This window comes from Echeneis naucrates, chromosome 1 (assembly GCF_900963305.1).
Source record: "Echeneis naucrates chromosome 1, fEcheNa1.1, whole genome shotgun sequence".
Lineage (NCBI taxonomy): Eukaryota > Metazoa > Chordata > Actinopteri > Carangiformes > Echeneidae > Echeneis > Echeneis naucrates.
The window spans coordinates 16,466,466-16,480,635 of NC_042511.1; the positions used below are offsets into that span (position 1 = coordinate 16,466,466).

The window sequence follows — 14,170 nt, forward strand, 5'->3', positions numbered from 1 at the left end:
GAAACTTGTTTGAATTAAACAAAAAATCCACTGAAAATGCAAAATACAAACATTTGTCCATGGGTCGCTGTTCTTTGACCGGTAAAGCTGCTGGGTCTTCATTTTACAGTTCAACAGACTCCAACTCTAACCCATCTCAGCAGTGCAGGAATCCAGAAAAACCCCCAGGATTAAAAATATCAACTGGCTATATTGTTTCCATGGCAATGCTACCTCATAATGTATTTGGGGGAATTTTACAAGAGGCATCCTGATAAACCGACACAGTACAGACCACACTGTCATCACATAATTTCTCCTCATGCATGGCTTCCACCCAACTATTAGGTCTGTTTGATGTCTCTTGAGGTAATAGGTAGGTGTTTGGCTGAAACGGGGCCCCATCATTTGTGTGATTGTAGCAGCAAACCTGGAGGGAACAATTTTGATTTTGTACAACCCTACCTGGAATTTACAAGCCTAGGCGCCCCCCTAATTTCTGAGCTTTTTAAGCAAAACATTTAAAATTTCTGCATGCTGTTATCAATTAGTATTTCCAACATAACATTAAAAGCAAGGGAACCCCAACCCCAAGGGGCAGGGGAATAATTATCAGGTTACACAAAAACAAAAGTACCCTTTTTGGAATAATGAATAACTTAAAAAAAAAAAAAAAAACCTTTCTGAATCCCCTGACGTATAATGCATAAACCTGGGTCCACTTTTAACCTCACACAAAATGTACTGCTTTTCAGATTATGAACTGACACAAAATGCTCATTTGTTAGAAAGATCGTGAGATCACTTTAGGGAAAAAATTAGCTGAACAAAAGGACCGAAGTCCATTCAGCTTATTAAAATTGAACTGCAGATTGGATGAATGATGTATAAAAAGCATGCATTATGCATTTCTAATCATTACAACAGTAGAATAAACCCACCAAAAGCATTTTCCAACACCTAATCTGGTCTCTGATATGATCAATGACATACAGGCAACACGATTTATTATTTTTTTTTTTTTCCTTGAAACATTTCTAGGTTCTTGTGCTTTTCTAAATTACCATGTAATTATGCAGCTTCTTCGTCAGGCACAAATGACCTAACGACCTCCAACCTCTGAGCCAGTGAGACGGTGACAGCCAGCTGTTCGCTCAGGGAGCCGGAGTTCCTCGAAAGCCCAGAGCGGAGCGGCTGGTGATCCCTTCACCCCCCCCGGGCCAAATCTCCCCCGATCCCTCCATCTCTCCGCCCCTCCCTCCCTCCACATCTCTTCCCGTGCCAGTGAGGACCCATACTGCTGGAGAACAGTCCCGACGTCCACCCCCTGGATCTGGATCAACCATCCCAGCGGAGGCGGTTCGTGCCCCCCCCCCCCCCCCCCCCCCCCCGCCTCCCCTCCCCTCCCCGCCTCGCCTCCCCCCACCTCCCCTCCTTCCTCCCTCAGACAAGCGGCGGAGGCAGACGTCTGTCCCCGTCGCTGACCGGCAGAACTCAGCCTGCCAGGTATCATGACGCACCAGAAAATGGAGCACTTGATGTTGTTTTTGTGTGTTGTTTTTTTTTTTTTTTATTTGAGTGTTCCATGTGACGCTGCCCACGCTGTTTAAGCCGTCTTCCAGCGGACTCCCCGGACTGGGGAAGCCGTGCGGGTCTTGTGCGTCACCCAGCCCGGTTTGTCAGCTCTGCCGTGCGTCTGGTGCCGCTGTCAGTGTTTGATGATGTCATTATTTCTTTCAGGTGGCGTCGCATCCCTTCAAAGTTGAAACGCTAGTCCTGCAAATGCGCTTCTGAAACTTGGACCGCTGCCGTACAGCCCCTTACACCTCCGGCACTGCGGGCTCTATGGACCCGGAGCCCCGCAACTAACTGGAAACTAGCACCGCATCAACTTTTCTCCGGCAGACCGGGACGTGTCTGCCCGGGCTGGCTGGAAAGTGCGCCGAAGTACACGCATCTATTAAATGAGCGGCATTGAACGCCTCGCTTTGGATTTATTTCCCCGTCGAAAATCACAGGAAGCTGTCCCACATCGAGAGAAGCGTGAAACAAGCACGATGCCCGGCTTTTTCGCCTCCCGCCGCCGCTGACGCCTGCTCGGGACTGAGCTGGGACTCTGGGCTGCGCTATGTGGGGTCTGTCCTGAGGAGCCAGTCGCTGTTCTCCGCGGGTGTCTGGAGAAGAGCAGCCCGAGGATGAAGGGTGAAGCCCGGGAGGCGCCGATCAACTCCTCTCCGGCCGTGGCGGCCAACGCGGAGGGCGAAGAGATCGAGGTTTTGGAAAGTAGCGACATCCTTCCCGTTGCTCCAGAGGAGGTGAGTTCACACTCACTACAGAGGGACATGGGGTGCACTTGTTACAACCAGCATGAGCTTAAAAAAAAAAAATAGTATTTGACCTCATGCAGCATTACGTCCCGAGCGGAAAATGCACGTAAAAGACTTCAGGGGTTTCCTTACAACTGGAAGTTTAAAGGCATTTAAAATGCTGCAAGTCTTTAGAAAGTATTTGGAGCAGTGGATAGAAATGTCGTCTCACAACAGTGAGATTCAGGGTTCAAACCCGGCACCTTTCTGTGCACATCAGGCCCCATACACAGCACATATTGGCTCAGATTGTCCTTTTTCAAAGACACACAACACCTGCACACACACGCCGATCTCCATCCACTGGCTGTCCTAGACTTTCAAAAAATCAGAGTGCACTTAAACATAATTATCCACACGTTATCCTCTTGCTGCGAATCGTTGACCACAATGATCAAGTAAAAACTACATGTAATTGCAAGAGTGCAACAAAGGCAAATACACAGAAAGGGAAGTCCTTCAGGTGCTCCAATTTGCTTTGACAAGGAGGAGCACCTGCTTTCTGAGGTTTTTGTTTTGTTTTTTTTTCCATCCTCTCTACATCCTGTCACTCATTCCTTTCTTCTCTCTCTCTCTCTCCTCTTGCCTCAGCAATGGAAGTCTCTGTTTGACAAGGTATGTATCAGAAGCTGTAGTGGCTTAATTTTTGTTGTTGTTGCATTTTTTTTTTTGCCCATTTGCATGTTTCACTCATGGTGGAGTAGTGCTACCCATCTTTAAAGGTGCTCACATCCATGAGACAACTCTGATTTAGTGTCTGTTTACCAGCTCAAAGCATCAGCAATGTGTTCAACAGATTAAATACCGCAGTGTTCCTGCTTAAAGATAGCGAAACATGACAGTGAAGTGATATGCCGATTAAAATGCATTTCATTGTGTGCATCATGATCGCTGTAATAATGCTGTAACACTGGCTTTATCGCTGGAAATGACCTAAACCTCTGCAGGGAAATTTTGCAAGCTCTTAAGAGTCAGGAAAAATGATAATGGCTCTAAGGGCTTGTCCATGTTTGTCAGATCTGCTGCTTAAAGTATCCTTAAAGAAATAATGTATCTATTTTTTAGGGCTCATTTATTGTTGTTTGTAGTTTGTATATCAATGATTCATTTTGAATTATTTCTTTCTCTGGGTAAATAAAGCTATCAGTACATTTTCATTTGGCTACAGTCAGTCAATCTCCTGGATGTCTACAGGTGGAAAAGGCAGATACTTCTCTCTTTCAGTCCCAGAATGTGACTCAGGCTGATTAGGCAGAAATGCTTTTTGACTCTTGCCTAGTACAGCTTTAAATCTTTTGGCTTTTGGAGTAAACAGTGCCACCAGGATGTGCTTCTCTCAAACCAAAGTCTTACGTCGAGGCGAGAATATCACAGCAGTTGGATTACACGGGAGGCTGTGCGTGTGTTGTCTGCTGACTTTGACCCCAGTAATGCTATTTGGCTGATACATAATCCTGGATGCATTGATCTGTCACACTGAGCTCATAAGAAACACAAATGCACAAACCTGCAAAACACACACACACACACACACACACACACACACACACACACACACATATACACACAGCCAAGAAACCCCATGAGAGGAAAAACACAGATCGGCTGATCATGCAAGTAGCAGGTCCAACTGACAGACGGCAAATGGGCTCCCTGCAAATGCGCACTCACACGCGCGCGTGCACACACACACACACAAACAAACACAAACACATGCACACTTAATCACACGTAGCCATCACTCTGCGGGGCTGCCACAGCACCTGCCCACCCTGGGGCCCCCTGTGTTCTCCTGGGAGGGCGTTGTATGTGCATGGCTAGTGGGGGTGTGTAGGGTTGAGTCAGAGGCTCGTGGCAGGCTCGCTCTTACAGAGGAAGACCTGGGTCTCATGGGATTGTGGGAAAGGATTGCCAGGGTTGGGTGCATGTATGTGTGTGTATAAGCAATGGAGCATATTCTGTGGACAGGCATGAAGTGGGCCTCACAATCTGCTGTCTTTATGCATGCAGCAAAGCTTTGAGTTTCCTCAAGTGGATGTTGGTCAGAAAGATACATTGATATGTCCAAATGGTGAGGTCACCGCCTAGTCGGCAACAAATGTCCTTTCACTGTTTTATTCTCCTTTCATCCTTCCTTCCTACGAGTTGCTCCATTTGTTGAGGGGCTGACCTCAGAGACCCCCGGCTTCTGTGAAGCAACTAAGGAAGAGAAACAATGGGATGTGGAAGACCTTGAAAAGAGGGATTCTGAATCAGACCGACAATGTGACATGAGGGAGATAAATAATGCTTGAAAGCAAAGACAAAGTCAGACAATTATTTACCCAATAGGAATATACTCACTACAAGGTTGCATATTTGTATGTTGTCAGCAAGTTATATGTAGTGTTTTCATTGGAAGCACTTCAGTGTGTTGCTCAAATATGATCTGACATGCAGACAGGAAAAGGCAGGAACGGAACTGCCAACTGTGCCATAAACAAACAAACCCATAGTGACCCTTTAAGAGAGATAAGATGGTATGAGTCCCCTTGGTTAGCCAACATACACCCTGCATTGTTTGTGCTTTAAATGAAATTCTTGTTGAATTTTCAAACAGTAGCTGGATCCGCTTTCCCCAAATGTATGTATAAAGGAATCATCCTTTAGTTTGATTAATGATGGTGTCGTGTCACCTCTTTTTGACATATTAATCGATGTAGTTGGATTACACTCTGTATGCACAAATGTATTTCAGGGATACCCTAGGTTTTACCCTTGCTGAGTTTTCATAAGCTGCAATCTGAGCCTCTAGCTAATGGCTGTAACTAATTCACTTGAACAAATTGTTCCTAAGAGTGCAATACACTGGAAAAATGATGTCCAGAAATGAAGCCAATAAAGCATCTCGTGTATTAATCAATTGCCTTTTCAGATCCAGAACACCTTCTATTCTGCCCATCTCAAAGGGATGTTTACGCGGGGGACAGAAGACAGAATCGTGCTCTCTCATTCATCCATCTTTTTTGGACTATGGCTTCCCTCCATTTCCTTTAAAGCAATTTGGGCGCAGTACAAAACCTTCCCACCCTATCATTTTTACAGGCTCCCATGTGAACTTTGTGAGTACAGCTATCAGTTTCTCGGTTTCAGACCATCAGAATCAAAGTGCTGTGTTGCTCTGTCGCTCTCCCCTTCACTCTTCTCTGCTGTCCCCAGAGAGGATTTTGTTGCTGTATAAGTGTTTTCCTCTTCAGCGTGCAGGAAGTACGAGAGCAAACCTCAGAATGCTTTGATTCATGTTCCCAATCACTTGAAACAAACACGAGGTGTGAACACAGATAGAGGAACTGTCTAATGAAGCAGAGGCACATTTAGGATGGAAGCAGCTGCACTGGGCTCTCTCCCCTTCATAATCAAAATTTCCCAGCCTCTATTTGTCTCTTAGACGCTATAACACACACCAATAGATGGAAGTCTGATTACACACAGAATGGATATAATCCCGAAGGAAAAACAGGGTCTGTTTTTGAGTCTCCATGTTGTTCTGTCATAAATGCAGAATTTTTTATTTTTAGTTTTTATTTTTGAGGATTAATGTGGATTAGAGAGGGACCACTCTTAGTCCAGGATTTACCTGATAAAGTGTATTAAGCATGTTAACGTCATACTTCGATATGAACCAAACACATTTGTTTTTTAGCCCCTAGGAAGGCACATTAAATGGGTTTTCTAATACAACAGTGTCTGAAGAAGGCTCCTTGTCTTCAATGGCAAAAAGTGACATTTTTAGTCTTTTGACGAAATCACATTCAATTTTAGTCAGCTATTAATGATCTAAACTGATTTAATTTTTCAACAAAATACTGTAATGATTTTGGTCTGATGAAACCTATGGTAGATTCAAAGGTTTCAAGGTTTAGTTGAAGTTCAATGCATTATTTAAGATATGTGTCTTGGATTACCACTCATTGGGACCACCCATTAACCTATTAAAATGGAATGGTATTAAGGTTAAAACATGCAATTCAGACACAAGACTGACTACAACTATCAGTGAACAGAAACATTTCAGAATTTGATCATACCACAAATGACCACAATTGCCTTTCTGTTGACAGCCTGCTCCCAGTGGCTTCTTGTAATGCCGCTCGCATGCACCCATAGGAGCTCAGTGATTAAACACTTTCACATGGCTGCATACTTTCTGCAAATTCCTCAGTTGAGCCACAAAAATGAAAGTCTTAAGTTTTTTAGTAGCATTAGCTGAAGTAAGCATATTGTGGTCTGGTGCTGAAATATCCCAGATAACATTATTAACTAAAACAAGCAGAAAGTCAGTGGTTGGGATGCCACCTGTTCCCGGTGGGACTCATGTTTCCCAGGGCTCCTGTCGTGCATTTCAATGAGCTTGTTAGACATTCATTGGCCATGGCTGAGAGAAAAGGAAGGTCATTATTTAAAGTCATTTTGTCTGGCAGTACTGTTTTGCCTCACCGTCACATGCATGGTACAGCTGGCATCGCTTCACGGTTGCCTTTTTTTGTTTTCTAATTGCACTTCCAGTCAATGGTCTACCAGCCAGGTAACTGGTACTAAATGGATCAACCAACGGGGGACCCTCAGCTGCGTTTACTGGTGCATGCAGGGATAGCATGTCTCACCACACCCTGTCAGTTTTACCCACATTAAAAACAACAGAGGGCTCATATCATAACAGCAGTCACTTTAATGACTGCCAACAACAAAGTACAGGTGGTGTGCAGCTGTCAAATTTGGATCTTTGTGTGGGTGAGGATGCTTCTTTTTTCTGGTTTTGTAAAGCTAGTATCCCGTTTACCGTTTCAAATTATGAAGAAAACAATTAAAAGGAACCAGCACTCAAGCAAGGTAAACATTTCAGCAAAGCTGACAAGAGCTTCATCTGTATAAAACTGTATTTTTCTTACATTACAGGACCAATGATGAGCTTGTCAACAAAATATTTCCTGTTAAAATTCTTTTTCTTTTTGGCATCTTATCACATTAGTGAGATAGATTTTCTCCCCCCCAATTAGTTACCCTCATATTTCTTTCATTCTTTTGCTCATTTTGTTTTTGATCCATATTAGCTGTTCTATACTGATGTGCTTATCAGCCTAATTGCCATTGATACATTCGCAGATGGTGGGGTCACAGTCTGTTGATCTGCTCAGCAGTGATTGACAGCAGCTGAGTCATGGAGATAACCCACTGACAAACAGTTTGTGGTCATATTGAACTGCGTTGTCCTGATTTGTAAATCAGGGGAACCCACCCCATGCTGCTCAAAAGCGCTCAGGCTGTGTGCCTGATAAATAACAGACTGAGCCTCAAACATTTTCACTGAAAGATTTAATCAGAGCTCATCTTTCCCTGCTTCTCTGCCTCTTCCCCTCTCAGCTCTAAATAGATTTCCTTAATGAAAGGGATGGTTCCAGTTGGCAGAGTGTGAAAACAGAGTCTGCTTTTATGCAGAGGTAAAAATAGCTTCTGTGCCTGTCGATCTGTAAATGGGAGAAAGAGGATGTGCCAGTTTATCCATAATTGGACAACAGTGTGAAAACTCATGGCAGTGGTGGCATGAAGTGTCCCAGTGCTTTAACTATTTTCATATGCTTTGTGTTAGTGTGTGTGTGTGTGTGTGTGCACATACAGTATGTTTGCACCCACCTGGCCAAGAAATGTAATCTATTATTAGAGGTCGAGGGAGGGCAGTTGAAGCACCAGCACGCAGCACCTGCTGAATAAGCATGTGTGGTGGAAGGTAGGTGCAGCACCTGCCTTGTTGGACCAGCGGCACTTTGAGCTTTGAAGGGGCATCTCTTCTCTTTTTTTCGTCTTGTCACTTTTTACCTGTCTCAATCTTTCTCTCAGTCTCTCATCTTTTTGCTCTGAAGTCTGATTCCCTATCAGAGTTAAGTGGATGACACTGCAGATATGAAGAGGCTTCAGTCTCACTTTGCTCATCGTTGCTTTCCACTCGTCTCATTAGCTGTTTGTAGTTCACAGCCTTGCCTACACAATAGCTCATCAGCTTTATAGTAATGCCACAAAAAGTGGAGGGCTCCAGTGGGAAAAGATCAAATTAGAGTTTGATGAAGAAGCCTAGCACATGTTTTTCATTGCCATCATATACGTGTCACTGAGCTGCCTGCTTGGAAGGGTATCAGGGTTCAGTGATTACAGTTTACCAAAGTGATTGATGCACTATTGTTTTGGTTCAATGGAGCAGTGTTTAGCTGTATCCACACTAAGCCAGCTAAACCCACAGACACTGTTGATCTGAAGTGAAAAAAATCTATGTCCACACTGAAATGCCAACATAGGAGAATGAGGGAATTTTCTCCTTTTTGTGTTCATTCTTTTGGAGAGCAGCAAATGTGTGCCTAGTAAGAAGTCAAACAGGCTCAGGTAGTTAGTGCCTCACAGCCAAACAGCTTAAGAGAGTCGTTTAGCTGGAAAAATCATTCAACCAGTGGACAGCTCACTTTTCCACAGACCAAGGCCAGTCATTGTATGAAGTGGACATGATTGTCTGATTGTTAATTTCGACAGGTCCTGCCAATCCATGGGATGTCAGGGTGTAAGGAGGAGAGGTTTCAACTGCTGTTTGACTATTTGAGCACCACTTGTGCTGACGCCAGATTTTTTTGTTAGATGCAACTTAAACAAATTCTTTTCCTTCAACTTGTCAGCCAAACAGCAATATGAGAAAGCTCCAAGCTCCTTGTGTCATTCTGTCACTCTGATGCAGCAGAGATGAAAGACACCGCGCAGATGTGTTCCTTCCTTCACACTGAAACCGAGATACTGTCCCACAGGCTATAGTTACACAGCTGTCAACAGAGTGACACTGGGCAGCAACATCACACCAATGCGTGTGCATGTAGAGGTCTGTGAAGGATGCGCGGCTGTGTAGCTGTCCTAGAGACCTGTGGAAAAAGTCTGTGTTTTATCACAGAGCTTATAGACACCACGGGAATGTTTACAGGAAGAAAGAAAGCTTGCACATATGCAAACAGAAATATTTGGACCACATTTCTGTGCCATAGGCTGAACGGGTCAACAGTGAAGCCTGACAGGTGTGCTGTTGACAAAGGTACAATAACTCTGTGTTTGGGAAGTTCACCTGTGTGTGTGTGTGTGTGTAGGAGACAGAGGATGATTTGTGTAAAGCCATTTCTGCATCTTCAGTTAAGGAGTGCTGAGTACAAGTCAGAAAACTTCAGAAGAGCAGCTTATTCTTTATTGAAACAGATGGCATGAAGACAACCACCTACTCACTAACTACCCAGATGCATTAATGCGTGTGTGCTAAATTGCTACACATTCTGGGTTTAAACTCTAAATTGTGTGCCATCTTTCAGATCACTGAGCTATCCAACCAAACGCTTCACCAATATCTCCTTATATATTCCTCCTCCACCTTTTCTCCCTGGAGAATTTCTACTGAAGTCATGGTAGACTGCGGTGCAGACGAGATAATGCAAGACACGCATATTTCAAAAGTAATTGTGTTTTTGCTGTTCTGTACACACCCACGCTAAATCTCTATGTAGAATTTAGTTAGAAGATTCTCTTTTCTCTGGATTAATTTATGAGGGTTCCAAAACTATCCCTGCATGTAAGTGCATTTTGTCACAAAAAAACCCTTATTTCCTGAAGACATCAGATGCAAGGCTGTGCTGATTCCCTCATTTATACTTCCCCAGTACTGCCTTGTTTGCTTTATGTCTGCCAGAGGCTCACAGTTTTCCTTGCAACCCACAAAGAGCGCCTCCATACCTCAAGCTCGACAACCTCAATAACAGACATTAAAACAAATGGCACCAGATTTTTGAGGAGCCAGCCAGCTTTGGCATCATGATAATAGCAATGACCTCTGTCATAGCAGTAATTTTTTCTCAATATGCAGCCTTGTATCCAACTCATGAAAAGCACAGCAACATTGTGAACAATGTTGGTCCAGTTTATTTACAGTATGCGCATTTATTTTGGTTTCTCTTACGAAGCATAATATAAAGCAGTTATACATAACTCCCTACCTCCACTGATTGATTGGCTTTATTTTATTATTGTGTAATGCATCAAAGTCCAAAGAGAATTACAAAACACCATCATTAATACAAAACCTATATATGATTGCAGTTGTTGTCATTAAGGTAAACATTGTCGATGGTTGAATTTTGGCCTATGGGACAGTAGATAAAAGTATTTATTTTTTTTTTTTTTTTTTTTTTTTCCATGCTTTTTATCATGGCAACCTGGCCAGGCAAGCTCTGCAGATGTTCAAGGTGAGCGACAGTGCTTAGCTTTCACCCAGATTTCAGTTCCTGTCCTATCCCTTCCGTGTCGTCTTTCAGGGCATCGCTGCCAAAGGCTGCCAGCAGGGCCAAAGTGCTGAAGTGGCGATCTGCGACACATCACATGACAAAAAACAGACCTACAGAGAAAAGAGAACATAGCCATTTTGGATCTTTAACTATCAAGCGTGATGTTCACCTGGTGTTTTTTTTCATGGAGATATTAATCACATGCATTGCAGAGCACACACATTTGCAACATGCAATTATTCCGTTTATATCAATTTGGCCAGATGTCTTGTATATAATTCACTGATGAAGCCTTACACTGAAGTACGGAAATAAAATTGGGTCACAGATGGAGTTGGTCCTACTCATAGTAAAATTCAGTCATGTTTACAGGGCGCTAAAAAAGTTTTTGTGATGCTTTTTCTAAGTAATCGCATCAAAAAATTCATTTTATTATCAAAGGATAATCACCTGTTCAGCTCTTAAGTGCAGTGTAGTAGTGACGAGGTAATAAATCATTCTGGATATTGTCTCAAGCATTCAAGCTTTGGCTTAGAAAGCGTGTGACACTTGCTCATTTCATGATTGAGCTGATAGCAATCGTGTAAGGATGGTGGTTGGGTCTTGAAAGCCAATGCTGTTCCCCTTTGAAGTAGGGATCCAACTTTTTCTTCCATTTCTGCCTTCAGTGGCTCAACTCAGAATAGCTGCAAATAGCTAAATACTGATGCAATAGCAGTGTTGTATTATTCCCACTTCATTTTAATCTCTCTGTCAGGGCCCCGTTACCCACTATGAATGAATTAATGCACCAGAGTGAAGACATAGCTTTAAAATGGCATTGTAAAAGATATTGTATTATTCATTGTGGACCGTTAACATCTCGATAGAAGTATCCATTCAGCTGCTTTAAGTTAACTTGTCAAAAAAAGAAAAAAAATGCAACATTCAGTGTTTCTTACTGAAACATGTGGCTTGGCCATACAAAGCAAATGTCTTTACTTTCATATTTACTCAACAATTGTCTATATTTGACCGTATAGAGAGGTACATGATACACAGTACAGCTCTGTGGAAGGAACATTAGTGTATGCTTTATCATTGAATTTAGGGGTGTGCATCTCTCCAAAATAGATTATCCTACAAGGGGTAGGATACAATTCAGGGACGATGCATTTTTAAAATGGAAGGATTCGGTTTGATTTGATTTTCTTAAAAAGGAAAAATAATCTACAAATTTTACTACAAATCTGCATTAATCAATAAAATCTATTTATTGACCAAAGGGCAACATATTGCCTTTTCAGAACTTAAGAAAGCCCCTTTTAAAATGAAAACAAACTTAAGGATGCATTTTGAATTGAACCGATTTATTACACTCCTAATTATACATAAACAAAAGCAATTTATTTAATGTTTAGAAATCTGCATTGTCCATCTTTATGTTTAGCAGCTTTCTTTCCTGCTTTGGGTTTTGTTTCAGTTGGGAGAGAATGATTGATTGAAATAGCCTGAAACCATTGACAGGAAAGTGTGTTGGAAAGTTTGTCAGTTTTATCATCCTGAATCACCTCTTACTACAATATATGGCGTCATACGTTCCTCAGATATCCTTACAGGCACTTAAAATTGAAGAAATGTACCTTTCATATGCTGTTCTTCTGTGATCGATTTAATTTGAAAATAAGTCAAGGAATATAAGTTCAGTGTTGTTCTTAATTAAAAACAGAATGGCTACTGAGCTGTTCTTGTCAGTGTCAATGGCACTGCACTTTGAGCACATAACTCTACCCAAGCCCTTTATACATCTGTTTTAATCATTTTGCTGCGTGTGGCAATAAAGCTTTATTTATGGCACCAATTTTGCGGTTTCTCGAGAGCACCAGCCATTTCCCACTTCCTTTGCTTCCAGAACAATAACCATTAAGGTGGTATTTTGGATCAGACAAGTGTTAAAAATTAACAAGGTAGGAAAGCTATCTCCAATTTTTTTCAGTGTGCGATTCTTACCTGAATGTGTTATATGTAGTCTTGTCACTTCAAAATTTTGTGGCAGTGATTAAATCCCAGTGTATTCTTGGTGAATTTTTGGTACTGTCACACTTTCATTTGTAAATTGTCGCCTTGGAGTGAGATTGCCAAGCAAGCGTGTTAGTGCTTAGTGTGAAAAACACCCAAGGAGAGCCCTATGGACGTCCTGTCCAGTGACAACACTATCATCCCGACACTGTTGCTGTGTCTAATAGAAATCTTTTTCTGAACTCTTCCCTTTTGGGAGGCAGACATGGGGGAGTGCTTATCTTTGTTGCCGGGTTTTTTTTGCTGCAGCCACAGTTGCGAAATACAGCAGCTCATCGGGGTGCCTGTCAGGTTTTGGCACTCGGGGTGTCATTATGATAAGAATAATTTCCTTCAGGGGAACAGCTGCCAAGGTTGTGATAACTTACACTTCTATTACAGGTGGAATACAGATTTTTTTTTTTTTTCATCACCTATACCAAGGAGCCTTTCCAAAACAAATTTAAGGAACTTTTAATGGGGTATAGTTTGCATGTTCTCCCTGTGCCTGTGTGGGTTTCCTCCCTGCACTCCAGTTTCCTCCCACCGTCCAAAGACATCATGTTTAGATTAACTGGTGACTCTAAATTGCCCATAGGTCTGAGTGTGAGCTGTTGTCTCTGTGATGGACTGGCAGCCTGTCCAGGGTGACCCTGTCCTTGCCCAATGTGAGCTGGGATTGGCTCCAGCATCCCCCTGTGACCCAGAAACACATAAGTGATTGAAGATGGATGAATGAATGAATGAATGAATAATGGGATATAGTTAATCCCATGTGTAGTTAGTCAATGATGATCTTAAGATAGTCAGTAACTTTAGGTGGTGCGTGCACTTTAATTTACTGACTGTGCACTTTTAATGGTATGCGTGTGTTCTATTATTTTGTAAATTGTAAAAAAAAAAAATCATCATCACAGATCTTATTGTTTCTCAAATACTTCTGCAACAGCAGCTGGATATTTAAAGCTGAGGTTTTCCTCAGAGGCAAGAAGGGAATGGCAACACTATTGCTTTTTAAGATCTTACTTTCTAAGGAAGAAGACTTTTTTGCTTTGCGACCTGAGACTTTCTTTCTTTCTTTTTTTTTTTTTTTTTTTTTTGAATTGCAGAAATGTTCCACATTATTGGAAATACCCTAATTTTCTTTATAATACAGAGTTAGCACCTTCGGTATGAAAATGCTGTCAACAAGGAGGCACATCTAATGCTAGTTCTGTTCCGTACTTAAAACACCGGCACCTCTGGAGTTCATTGACTTTCACGTTATATATCACAAGAAGTGACACTGACAGATGGTTTTACTAGGAAATATGCACTGGTTTATTTCTTGACAGCTGCCTTCTTCTCTGGCCTTATAAAGGAAGGAAAGTGTTCACAGTGAGAGTGAGTTCTGTTTCTCTCTGGCTGACCTCTGCGGATTATGGGAATAGGATTATGAAGTAGAGGGTTTGCTCG

The 14,170-nt window shown here is 42.3% G+C and overlaps 1 protein-coding gene across 3 annotated transcripts in view; it reads left to right on the plus strand.

The window, feature by feature from the left end:
• The first annotated feature begins 1,363 nt into the window (after nucleotides 1-1,363).
• The window catches only part of rhbdl3 (rhomboid, veinlet-like 3 (Drosophila)), a 49,864-nt gene continuing 37,057 nt past the window's right edge, over nucleotides 1,364-14,170 (plus strand). For 2 of the 3 annotated variants that reach the window (XM_029502804.1, XM_029502812.1), the window contains exons 1-2: nucleotides 1,364-1,485; nucleotides 1,720-2,294. In XM_029502804.1, coding sequence (XP_029358664.1) covers nucleotides 2,175-2,294 — 120 coding nt within the window. In that variant the 5' untranslated portion in view covers nucleotides 1,364-1,485; nucleotides 1,720-2,174. Of the gene's footprint in view, nucleotides 1,486-1,719; nucleotides 2,295-2,936; nucleotides 2,961-14,170 lie in introns of all 3 variants that reach the window. The other variant, XM_029502795.1, reaches the window with a different exon arrangement.